Source organism: Aplidium turbinatum, chromosome 7, assembly GCF_918807975.1.
Source record: "Aplidium turbinatum chromosome 7, kaAplTurb1.1, whole genome shotgun sequence".
NCBI lineage: Eukaryota > Metazoa > Chordata > Ascidiacea > Aplousobranchia > Polyclinidae > Aplidium > Aplidium turbinatum.
Window position 1 is genome coordinate 3903940 of NC_137478.1, and position 13247 is coordinate 3917186.

Below are 13247 nucleotides of genomic sequence, written 5' to 3' on the forward strand. Positions count from 1 at the left end.
TTAGTTTCTTTTTTGTTGTTTTTACTACAGCTGTTAAATATACAAGAAATTTATAACCTAGAGATAGCAAAATACATGCACAGAGTCCATTTAAATCTATTACCAGAAACGGAATGTAATATCTTCCACAGACTATCTGAATGCCACTCACACAATACGCGCCAATCATCCAGCAGTAACTATTTTGTTTCAAGGGTGCGTACTGAATTAGGTAAAAGGCAGATGTTAATAAGGGGTCCTAAAGTGTGGCATGAGGTCCCAGATGATCTCAAAGGTCTTTCTCCAACTTCTTTTAAAAGAAACTTTAAACACTACCTTCTTGATTTAAACGCCACTGTTGAATAATAACTGTTTTGTCTATATAATTACATTATTCTATTTGCTCATCTCTTTGGTATACGTTGCTTTTTATCTTTTTTACTGATTAAAATTGTCGATTAATATCTCTTAAACTCCACTCACAATTAATTCATTCAGTAGCACGGTAAACCTGCTTAGTTTGTTTGCTTTTTTTTTTTTTTCTCTTTTGCATAATGAAAACATGTGTATCTGTATCACCAAATGCTTGATTTTCTTTTTTTGTATGTGTGTTTGTGTATTTACTGTATATATGTTATTTAGGCCTACATCACCAAGCTTGAGGTGGCTGCTGACTAGATGACCGTTTGATCTTTTCGCAGTCTCCTCGTCATATGACACACAACCGATTATTATTGTATACTTTGTATTCTTTTCATGTTTGTGTTTGTGACAAATAAATGAACTGAACTGAACTGAGAACTGTATTAGAGTGTTAAGGTTATATCCAAAGGCATATAATACAGAACACGAATATCACCTCCAGTATTGATCAACATAAAATGTCTGTGGAATTTATGATACTTTTCGGGTTCAAAGGTGATAATTAAGTTTTAATTAAATTAGTAAAATAAATTCGTACAATACTTTGTTACAAACTGCGTTACTACAAGGCTATTATACAAAACGTGTCCTTCTAAACCGTAGGCTACTGTTAGATCATGTGTAAACGAGAAAATTAATGAGCATTTGCTCATTCGAAAGGAAAACTGTGAAGCGGTATACAAACAAGAAAATCTATACAGTCACATATAGAAGGTCTATTACCTACTGCTGTAAAATAAAACTTACAAAATTCCGCATGGTAGGAAAGCCTACTCTGAAAGTCCACATTGAGACAAATCTACAGAAGTAGGAAACTTTCATCCTCTACAAATACGTACTCACATGGAGTTGTTAGTAATTATCCATTACAAAGTCACTTCATATTAAGTTACCAACTATATAATCAAACGTAGGCTTACGCAACGAGCAAGACACAGTTTACACTGCAATAGATTATGATTCAATCGAATAAACGTCCAGGAAAGAAAAAAGTTCGAGCATCTTACATCACAATATTTCTTCGCTGCAGAATAATCTGATTTATATTTCAGGTAGCAATATTTGTCCTTTTTACATTTATTCAACGTCTGCAGACGTTGCTTCAATGCAAAAAAAGGATGAGTTTTGTTATTTGAGATCACAGTCACCGAAAATAGTTAATGACCTTGTCTGTCCTTGTACAGCTTAGGCAATGACAGCTGCAGCGACATTTATCGGTGAGAACCTATCACTTGAAATGATCAATGGTGTAGATTGTATTTCAGACAGTATGCAAAAGAATGTCTCAAAAAACTTTATAATATTCGAGTGGAAATAAGCTAAGTCCCAGCATGATAACAAGACAACACGAGACAGGGATATGAGAAAAAAAATATGAGGATAACTACAGACAGACGATTACAGTGATTGCAAAGTAGATTTAGATCATATTAATCTAAATAATCAAAATGAATTAATACAACTAAGTGCATATACCAACACACATATTCATATTCCCGCAAAACAAAGGCTCATAAGTGCTACAAAAATTACAAGTTCAGGAAAAGGTAAAAATGTGATGCTCGAAGAACTAAAATGAATGAAGAGTACCGGTAGTTTCGTAAAGTGGAACTGACGATCTGTCGAAGATCACCCAAAAGTTTCGCCTAGCTTAAATTGCTGTAATAACTGAGGAGTCCAATTCTAAATCTCCGCTCCAGATTTCCTTCTTTGATTCACCCGGAATGTCGTATTCCATCAGTTTGTATCGGTGAGACGACCTAGAAAGTGATAAGTTTGGTTTTGAATCTTTATCCTAGGACTGGCAAAGCCTTGATAGGTTATTCCTAGTAGTTTCGCATACTTGTAGAGGCTCTTGAAGCCGAGCCGGTTACCGAGATCGTCAGAGTGAAGTTTCCGCTCGTCGAAGTGTTGTTGCCGGGGGAATTATTCCATTTACTAGGTGCCGTTGAATAGAGAGCAGTCCTTAACGTACGTTGCTCAAGCGCACACCCCAAGAGCAGAACAAAAAAAAAATAACAAAAAAGTTGGACTTACCAAAAATTTTGATCAAACCACGTAGCCTACTTATTTTTTTTAGATAACATTTGCGAAACTTCTCAAAATATCACCCTGAAAATTTGATTGTAGGCATTTCATGAGCTTTCAACAAGGCAAAAAAGTTTAACTGTATTGACTTTTAGTTGCCCCAGTGTGTAGAGTCAACACCAATCATGTTGACCAATAAAAATAAACATAAAGACCAATAAAAATAAACATCTAGAACGAACCTGCCGAAACCATAAATCTTCCCTTCCATTGCAATGGCGTCGAAAGAATCAGTTACGTAATTGTCCATCGTAATACCTGTTCTGTTTATTTTTTCGGAAAGGTGGTTGAATGATAGTATTTCCTGGCTCTGGTACTCTGCATTGAAAGATATCAAAGCGTCACATATTTGTTACATGCAACTAAAAATAAACGGGGATATTCCAGCAATTGGTTATTTATTAAAATAATTGTAATTACACTAAACTTCACAATATTTCCAATCAGAAATATAAAAATTAACAAAAATGCACCACTTCAAAAAGAAAGACGTCAGATGGTTTATTGAATTGAGAAGACTGCGGTCACAATTGAGACACGAGGATCAGAAGGAGCGGAACAAGTTTCCTACATAGATTCATAAAAACTTGAATTAAAATGTGAAAATATAGCAAGCTACCTCAATAAAACCCTTGCCTGCGCGGGCCGTGTACAAAAGCTGGGGGAAATACGTAGTAGCAGAAAAGCTGTTCATTCTAAATTAATCGCACTGCTTCAACAATCATAAACAAAGACAAAAGTCATGAATAAAACAATGAATGATTTATACATAGAATTATTTCGATTATAATCGAAATGTATTATTAATTATCATCTAGTTTTTACATCTCATCTCCATTTCTTGCTCTTGCTCGATGAATAAGTCACAAAGCTTCAGAAGTAGATCTCCTTATCTTGCTATGGTCTACTACCGTATTGGACAATTACTCTGACTTAGATTTGCTATCGCCATGTACAATTGTGCATTCATACAGTTACAATTTACACATTGCTTTCAAATAAGGTTAAAAAACTACACCACGGCCAGGCAGTCATAATACCAGAAATTTACTATCCATCGTAACCTGCAACGTGTGACGCAAATACTTTTTTGGTATTTAGCACAAAATATGCTTTAAATTCAACAAGCAACCCAACAACCAAGTCGGTTTGGTGACTCGTTTAAAACGTTTATATTCACGTTTGGTAGATTGATTGTTTGTCAAAATGTTTCAATGGTTAGTTTTGCTTGGCAAACCTAACTAAGCGTGCGTGACTTTAACACTTACGACTAAAATTGACATATTGTCTTATGGCCAGTACGCTTGCAATGACGAAACACTTTCCAAGATATAAACTGACTGATTGTTAATAGCCATGGATAATATGGTCTGCTCCGTTGTCCTGAACAAGGAAAGTACAGTATATACGGTCTACAATCATGCGGTCAATTGACCGTTTGCAAATGGTTTCTATGAACTATAAGCATTACCGTAAATATGGATAAAGATCAGCATGTATAAATGTTAAATCAGGTGTTCACTTACGAAGCAAATATAATTCCGAGCTTGTTGCAACAACAACGCAAGGATACACATCGTGATTTTGGCTCACTTCGCTCCAAGATCCGTTGTCATATCCAAATAGCTCTAACCGCTGTAACATTCATTTAAAATCTACTGTTTGAAGTAAACAAAAATTATTTTTTAATAAATTAAAGTATGAATTATAAATAAAACCAACTTATTAAACAACTTATTGATTGTCTGTATAGTGAAGTGCTGAGATGACCGCGTCGTATGGATGGATGCAATTCTACACAAAAGTTTGAAATGCAGGGCCTCTGAGAGAAATTTTCACTAGGGGTACGAAGAGTCACTCCGGGCCCCCTTTGTCTTCAGCAAAACGCATGATATTTGCTTAGACATATTGGACACCATACAACATTTTACTGCAGAATTGGACATCTGTGCGCAATAATAGTAGCCTATCAGGCTGCGATAAAACTATTGTTTAGTGATTTGTATCTGTCCCTCGCCAATTTGTGTAGGCTATCCTGCATTGAATTCGTGTGTCAGTTGTTGATGGTGCTGTTGAGTGGTGTCGCTTGTACAGCTTTAATGTGAAATTTTCAAATTCATTTATTTATTTATTTCTCTTCAATGTAGCCAATAATTATTCCTGATGAGGACACTATGTGGTGTTGTAAACGTTGGATTTATTAGTTTTTTCTTGCTTTTTTGTGTGTTTAATAAAAAATGTTAAATCCGTTAACGTTGCTGAGTGTTATTTGTATCTGGTCAAACAAGTCAAGCTCTCTACCAAGGCTGAAATGACACATTTTGTTAAAACATAGTCAAATTAATCATCTGACCAATAACCTTTCTTCATTAACTTTTGCATTCACCACAGGCCAAGCAGAGGTGAACGAAATCACTTTTTTTTCACTCAGGATGCACTCCTGCTCCAACAGTATTCACTCCGGCTTCTACTCCGAAATTCATTTTGAAGTGAAATAAGCGTCAAATACCTTTTTTGAAAAGTTTTTAAAAAACACAAAAAATCCCAAAAATACCCGGGCTTTTTAAAAAAAAACCTAGCGGATTGGGTTTTTAAAAAAAGCCTGGGTTTTTCTCAACCCTGCTTTTGCTACACTATGCCCCCGGACAGAAGAATAACTAACTTTTATGATTTAATTTAGGGTGTTTTTAACAAAACATTTTTACACGTAAAGCATTAAATTACCACTTTGGGCACTGCAATGCATTCAATTACCTTTCCGGGCCCATTTTCTACATTACGGGCCCCCTGGGACTAAAAATAAAAACTTTTATGCTTGAACTTAGTCATTTAGAATGGTTTTAACCAAACATTTTTGCGCGTAAGCTATAAAATCACACTTTCGGGCCCCCCAACAATCACAGTCTTGGGCCCTCAAGGGTACGCCGTACCCTCCGTACCTCCCTCTCATAGGCCTTGCTGGAATGCGTTTGTTGCATTGGCTGGTGAAGCAGTAAAAGCGTCTGACCGTCGTTGAAATGGTTTTTAGTTTGACACACGTCGAAAGTACGTCCTTGCCTTCTCGTTCACGTAATCTTATGGTTATGTGAAATCAAGAAAACTTTGCATTGCAGGAGCATTACGAACGCAACAACTTGTAAATGCCGCACATTTTTATATTGCTACATGAAACATGCTGCAATGCATTTCCATCAGTCTGGCGGGTCACATTATTTTGAATTACAGAATTTGTTAGAAATTTAACGTAACCTACTGTCATATTTAGGAAACAAATTACAAGTTTGCTTGTTGGCAATTGTGTCCAATATCTGCTCAATCGTGGCGATTCAATCTCTTTTATTGTCGCACTTGATTCCAAGCATTGACTGCCTCTTGCATGAAAAGTTTCCAAGATTCTCTGTTGTTTGCTTTGTGTATTAGGTGAATGTTGGTGTTAGTTTTGTCGGTTTGTTGGTTTAAGTAGGTTAATCTTTGTCTGCCTTGGGCACGCTTCCCTTCAATTTTGCCTGTGAGCGAGATAGATGTTCTAACTTTCCTTTTAGCAGCACGTGTCCTAAAAATTGAAGTTGTTTTTCTTTGATATTTTTTAGTAGATTGTTTGTTTGTTTGACTTGATTTAAAACAGTTTGATTGCTTTTTCTGGCAGTCCAGGAAATCCTCTGCATTTTTCGAAATGCCCACATTTCAAACCAACTTATTCTTTTATTAATTGATTTGGTAATTGTCCAGGTTTCTGAATTATATTTAAAAATTGGATAAATGTAACACTTCAATACTCTGAATCTGGTTGCGAAAGATATGTTCTTGTTGCATAATATTGTTTTCATTTGCTGGAAAGAGGCTTTTGCTTGAGCAATACGTATATTGAACTCTTTATCATCTTTGGCGTCCCAGTTTATTGTTGTCCCAAGATATCGAAAATTTTTACTTGTTTTATGATTGTTCCATTCATTTTAATTTGACAGATTGGAATTTCACTTTCTATTTTCTTTGTGATTACCATCGTTTCCGTTTTCTTTTCATTCATTTCCATTCCAAATTCTTTACTTCTTTCATTTACTTTGTTGAACAAATTTTGTAGTTTTGCTTCCGCATCAGCCACCAAGACAGTGTCATCAGCATACCTCAGGTTGTTAAAGTTAGTTCCTCCAACATTTACGCCAGCTTCATCATCAAGACATCGGAGGATGATCTCACTGTATAATGAAAAAAGACTTGGAGAGAGCACGCATCCCTGTCTAACGCCTTTCTTGATTGATATCCAATCGCTGATATTGTGATTTATCTTTATTGCTGCAATTTGATCAAAGTAAAGGTTTTGAATAATACGTAGATCCTTATCGTCAATTCCAATGTTATCTAGCATCTCCAGTAATTTGGTATGTTTTACTCGGTCGAAAGCTTTCTTATAATCAATGAAAGCGCTGTACAGATCTTTCTTCATTTCAATTGATCTTTGAGCGATATTTTTTAATACAAATACAGCATTTCTTGTGCCGCGGTCTGGCATGAATCCGTACTGTTCTTCAGCAATTTCATCGTTGATTTTGTTCTTGATTCGGTTCATGATAATGCGTAGTAAAATTTTTGTAATATGTGATGTCAAGCTGATTGTGCGGTGGTTTTCACATTCCTTTGCTCCCGGTTTTTTAGGTAATGCTATAAAAATTGATCTTAATTGAATCTTAAGCTTGGTTTCGATAAAAAACCCAAAACAAACAAACTGTTACCTGAATTGAGTTGGAACTATAGCAATTAACACTAAAGTCAACTTTGTAAAGAGAATCTGCAAAACAATATGTAAGCACTTGTTATTTGTAAGACATCTACAATTATTATCATAATTTGTTTGTGCCACACAAGGTTGTCCGCGTACCACACGCAATACTGTATTTATTCCATAAAATATATTGGGATCCGAACATTTTGTCGCGGCCAACTTGACGGGACAAAATTGGCCGTGCCGACCTTTGGCGGGGACATCTCACCGCAGAGTACATCTCACCACGAGATCATTTGACGCAAATTATAGTTTATCTGGCATTGTGCAGATATTTTTGTTTAGCAGTGCTTAATGTTAACAAAAAAGCCAAGTAGAACGAATTATATAAAATGTTAATGAAATAAAATGCTATGTTCATAAAAACCTTGACAGCCTGTTTTCCCCTTGTTAGGATTTTCAGAAGACTATTACTCAAATAGAAATATAGTTATTTATATTACTGCAGACAGTGCACACCGTTTCGACCTTCCAGTCTCCTCAGTGCAGTAGGTACACTGGAGTGGCCATGGAGATATAATTTATACCTTCATGCAGTGGTGGATTTCCAGAAGATTAGCTTCCGGAACGTTAGTTTTTTACTTTCCAAATGCGCTAGGTGCCGTAGAAGAGATTCAGAAATATGTCTTTATAAGACTTTGAAACAACACACTTGATGTACGTAAAACGTTGCAAAAGTAAGTATCATGGTCTATAGATGATATAACGTTGTTCCATGCAAATATTCGTATTTTAGTGAAACAATAACACAAAAAGTTACCACAAGTTCCACAATTTCTCAAGACATTCATCGTATTCAAAACCATAAGATCTTTGGCGATTTTGGGTATCAATTGCCAAGTTACGTCCCTGGCGCAACCAGGATCCAGCATACTTCGCTGGTGAAAACTTTCTTAGTGGAGGACCGACCATTCGTATAAGGAGTAAACTCGAAACAGTTACAGAGTGTAGAGATGCACAGCCAGATGTCCGTATGAGGTTCATTTGTGAAAATCCGCGCTCACACTCGTTCGATGAAATTGGAATGGATTTTAGTGACGTTATCAAATTTTGAAGATTCTGGGATCTTTTTTTCGTAGTTACATATTCACGGTTCCCTCACAGCTTCGCGTTCATCTAAGCGCAATCTCTTTGCCACTTCAATGATTTCGTTTTCTCCGTGTATCATTACTGTGTCCTCTGGCCAAATAGTTGAATCAAGTATTTTGCAGACGTTAATAAATGACGAGTCTGTTGAATTCAACACGCGATCTTGGATGGAATTTCCTAAGTGACGATAGAAGATGCGGGGATTGATTAGAGGGCTATTTCTTCAATTGTTTAAATGCAATTCCACACCTTTGAACTCTAAGTTTTCTTCAGCATCCTTGGCACTGTGATAATGTCGCCCGGGTTCGTTCCTAGGTATTTCAAATAATTTTGCAAGATTATTAATTTTGTTATCTGCATCCCAAATAGTACATGCTCTGTTTTTCAGTTAGAGGCTTACTTCGGATAACTCTTGCAAGAAATCGTACATCAAAGCCAAGACCAACAAGAAATCCGTGGATGTTATTTCCGACAAAAGTCCTTGATATTTCGCATGTTCCCGAGAATCTCTTGTGTCGCTACTACCTCCCTTTTTGAAATGTTCGAGAAGTGCTGGGAAATCATTCCAGACGGCATTAACTGTGCGGAAACTCGGAGGTGCACTTCAACAGCCGCTGCACATTCACCCAATTCCCTGCTAGTTTTAGGACAACACTTAGCCGTCCAGCATTGAAACTTTTATTAGAAGCCGAAGCCAAGTCGTACAACTTTCGACACCGGACATAGCTCAAAGACTATGTTCTAAGGTTCAAGACTTTGACGACACTGAACTTCAACGGTGGGGATCTTGACCAATAGCCCAGGTCGCGGAATAAGACTGTTCTTATTGCTTCCCTTTCTAGTTGGTACCACGACTGCTCAGACATACAAGGCCACTCTGAATAGGGCAAGGCATACTAAGAGAGTAGTGCTAAGCAGCGGGAGACAGCCAGTAATAAAAGTATAAAAATACAGGAAAAACTAATTGTGACGTGATAAGGTGGCTCAATAAAATAGCGGAGTGTAAACGTCAGGGTGTGGCGCTATAGGACAGTCAAGCTGCCTCAAGGTTGCACAACAACGGATCAAATGAAAGATACAAATTACAAACACCCTCTTAACGCTACTCTGAACAGGGCAAAGCATTATAAGAGCATAAATTATTTGAGCTTCCGGAACGCCGTTCCGGACAAGTCAACTTTTTGATAGAGCTTCCGGAGCGGCGTTCCGGACCGTTCCGACTGAAATCCAGCCCTGCCTCAATGTGACATTTTCCCATTTGTGGTACCTAAACACCAAAATGGTACCACTGCCAACCTTGCCAAAGTGCTCAAACTGTAAGCAGTGAGCTGGAACTATTAAATATTTAGTAATAAAATAATACTGATTTAGATTATTAATGTATAATTAATTAATTATATTAACGATTACATTGATGAAATAAAATATTAATTCATACGACGCCCTAAGCCTAGGTGAGTTGGTTTGTCAGATCCACAACTTTCGTTGACGACAAATGTCACACGTGAAGGAATGAAGGCCACTAAAAGCTGGAAAATGGTGTCATGTAATATTAATAGCTACAGTGGCGTAGCCAAGGTGGGGGGGAGGGGGGTTGGGGGTTACAACCCCCCTTTGGCACGCGTGTGACGTCACGACATTGAGAAGAATGCTTTCAGTCTCTATGTCTCTAAAACAAAGTTTGCCTAATTTTAAACGAAACTGCATTAAAAGAGCGAGCTTTGCCAATACCAAACATTCAAATATCTCAGTCAGGAATTAACAACAAGAAAACATAGAGACTTAGCTTTATTACCGAAAAATGCCCAAGAAAACATGATCTTATCCTTTTGCTATACCACCGGACAGCACCATTTACAGGAATATTTATACCCACATTTTTGTTGAAAATGCTCTCAGAATGCACTAAATTCAAAGTAATTTTTCAAAATTTTCTGGGGGAGGCTCCGCAGACCCTCCTCCCTTTCAAAATTCCTGGCTACGCCACTGAATAGCTATATACATTATATAATGTATTACATTATTCAATCAATACTATGAATACTGAAAAAAGTGCTCAACACAAAAGAAAACTAACTATAGGTACGTTTTATTTGCGAATAAATTTCTTGTGCAATCGTTGATGGGGTGGATAATATATGAAAACAAGCCGAAAAATTTATCTACCGATGACAACATCAGCCTAGCAATAACAGAAAACCTGTTCAAAAGAAACAAACCAACCAACTCACAATTTTATTGGTTTGTTTGTTTGTTTCTTTTGTGCAAGCTCTTAACTATATTGTTCACAAACAGATGCTTGGATTGTACCGTGATGATGGCCTGGCTATTTTATGTCTACAATAATTCATCTGGCCCAAAAGTTGACCGTGTGCGTAAGACGTCATACAATTTTTAAAGCAACATGACTTAGGTATGGCTATTGAAGCAAACCTTATTGAGACTAACTTTCTAGTTGTTAGTTTAAATCTGTTATCTAGTACATTCTGGCCTTATGGAAAACCCAACAGTGATCCGACTTAGATCCATGCTCAGTCCAATCATCCAACAAACATTAAAAGAAGAATTCCAATTCCCGACCATGATTGTTATACGGTTATCAGCTACGTCCATTGATATGGATAAATTTAAGATGACTGGAACTGTTCATGATAATGCTCTTTTGAAAAACGGTGTCATGGAAAAAACTGATACAATTCTGACCAGTGTCGTACGCAGAATGTTTTCAAGGGGAAACGCTTTCTATTCGAAATGCTTTTCGAAAAGAAAACGAAATAAAAAAATGCAAGTTTGCTAATAATCACCAGCAGGTTGTACCACCACCAGCATATAGTATAAGACGAGTCATCCATACTCAGCTTGCATTGATTTCAACAACAACAAATCTACTCAAAACGTTGTTTGTGGACAGCCACCTTATATTACAATGGAAGGAGACATTATTAGGTTTATCTTTAAGATTCAAATCTTCAATGAAGTTTCTAAATTGTAGGTGGGTGTTGGCATTTTTTCGTGTGAAATTTTCGACAAAATATATGTGTAATTCATTAAATCAAATATAGTTATTACTATCTGAATCTTTAACAGCCTGTTTCACCTAACGGATCATCAGGAGGGTCTGAAAAACATGCAAAAACAATAAATAGGCAATTCTTGAAGAGATATTAAATATTACAACTGTAATTTAATCTGCAAAAAACCTTTAAACCTGTAATTCCTGAAAAGATATTAAATATTATAACCATAATCCAATCTGCAAAAAAAACCTCAGAATTACAAAGGACTACCTCCATCCGTACCACAAAGCCTCAATTAGAATGTTCAGATTGCAGCCAAGCAGATTGATGCCAACACCTGTGACATCACAAAGAAGCAAAATACAATAACGATGAAGTAACCTGTAGTAACCTGAACAAATTAAATGAAATTTTATTTTTTTTAAAACCTGTACAAACCAAATTAAATTTAGTTTGAAATTTATAACCTTTAAAAATCAAATAAAATTTATTTTTAAATTTAGAACCTGTGAAAATCAAAAGGAATTTATTTTATTTTGAAGTACTTGAGTTTAAATTTGTTTCTATGACGACATTTACCCACCAATTCCGAACGCTTGTTCAGAAGGTGGCCACTATCGGCCTTCAGAATGGCTAGCTTTTCAGCCAAACAGAGGCCACAATTGTTACGACCACCTCCACTATAAGGCCAAGCACAGCAATGGATGGACCATGTTATTTTAGGATCAACACCCCTGTCCTTAAGGTCCCAAACTGCCTTAGATAGTTCCGTGCTGTTTCGTTTAGTTAACCCTATCCATGAAGGAACATTTATGGTTGGAAAAACGTTCTTTAAAAGTACTGTAGTTTCACAACAACCAATGTAATTAAGAACCTTAGGGCCGTTGTCAATGGTGGCTTTGTAACCAACGGCCTTCTGCAAGCATTGCCCATTCAAAGGACAATCTGGCTTCACCCTACAATTGCAACCAGGCTGAGATGGTTCATAATCAGCCTGCAATATTGACTTATTGTGGGAGGATATGATGCTTGCAACATTCAGAGTACAACTGTAGCTCAGCTTAATAGTATTACGGTTGATTATTTTATGCAATCTATGATGGGGCGGAAAGTGGATGGAAATGAGTTTGAAAAATTCTTTACCAATGTTGCTATCAACCTGCAAGCTGTAAGGAGGATTAAACCATAAAATTTTTCAACTTCTTTTCCTAGATGTGCGCAAGTTATTAGCAGGGTTGTAGCAAACTCTCCGTAAAACCACTTTTCAAAAGGGCATCATTATAAACAGATGCGGTCTTATCAAATTCATTCTGGCCAAATGATGTGGCGGACAATCGCTTTGCAATCATAGTCGGGATTTGTCTCTTAATGTTGAGTGGGTGGAATGCTAGTTTATTAAAGAACCGTAATCAAAGGCTCAAAAGCCCACCGTTTGGCAACCCCTGATTTATAGCAACATTGTTAATTGCTTTGACAGTGCTTTCTAAAACATATTAAATGCCGTAATCTACTTCGTTAGATTACTAAGAAAAAAGAAATTAAAGGGGGGTCATTGCCCAATGACTCAACTTGCGTACGCCACTAACCCTAATACTCCACGGCCATCTCGAAAAAGGATCCGGCAACATTTATGAATACATGTAAATATTTCTTTTAACTTGCAGGTTGAAAGTAACAGAAGTACAGCTTTTTTTAACCCGTTTCATATTTTCACTCCAACAACGCTTGCACAATTTTTTTTATCTGCAAACATAAAAACTGAGCAATATAGCAAGCATCGTATCCAGCCATAACAAATGGACTTTGCAGGCTTGCAATGAATCACCCCTGTTTGATTGCAATTGCAGGGTAATATCTGATTGCTTTTTAAA

The 13247-nt window shown here is 36.7% G+C and overlaps 1 protein-coding gene across 1 annotated transcript in view; it reads right to left on the minus strand.

Annotated features, from left to right (window-relative positions):
* Window positions 1–460: 460 nt before the first annotated feature.
* The window catches only part of LOC145774551 (kelch-like protein 12), a 44395-nt gene continuing 31608 nt past the window's right edge, over window positions 461–13247 (minus strand). Inside the window, exons 9-12 of the mRNA XM_082585817.1 lie at window positions 7221–7276; window positions 4017–4125; window positions 2673–2808; window positions 461–2162 (exon numbers count right to left, since the gene is read on the minus strand). Of these exons, the coding sequence (XP_082441943.1) occupies window positions 2054–2162; window positions 2673–2808; window positions 4017–4125; window positions 7221–7276 (410 nt within the window). The 3' untranslated portion in view covers window positions 461–2053. The remainder of the gene's footprint in view (window positions 2163–2672; window positions 2809–4016; window positions 4126–7220; window positions 7277–13247) is intronic.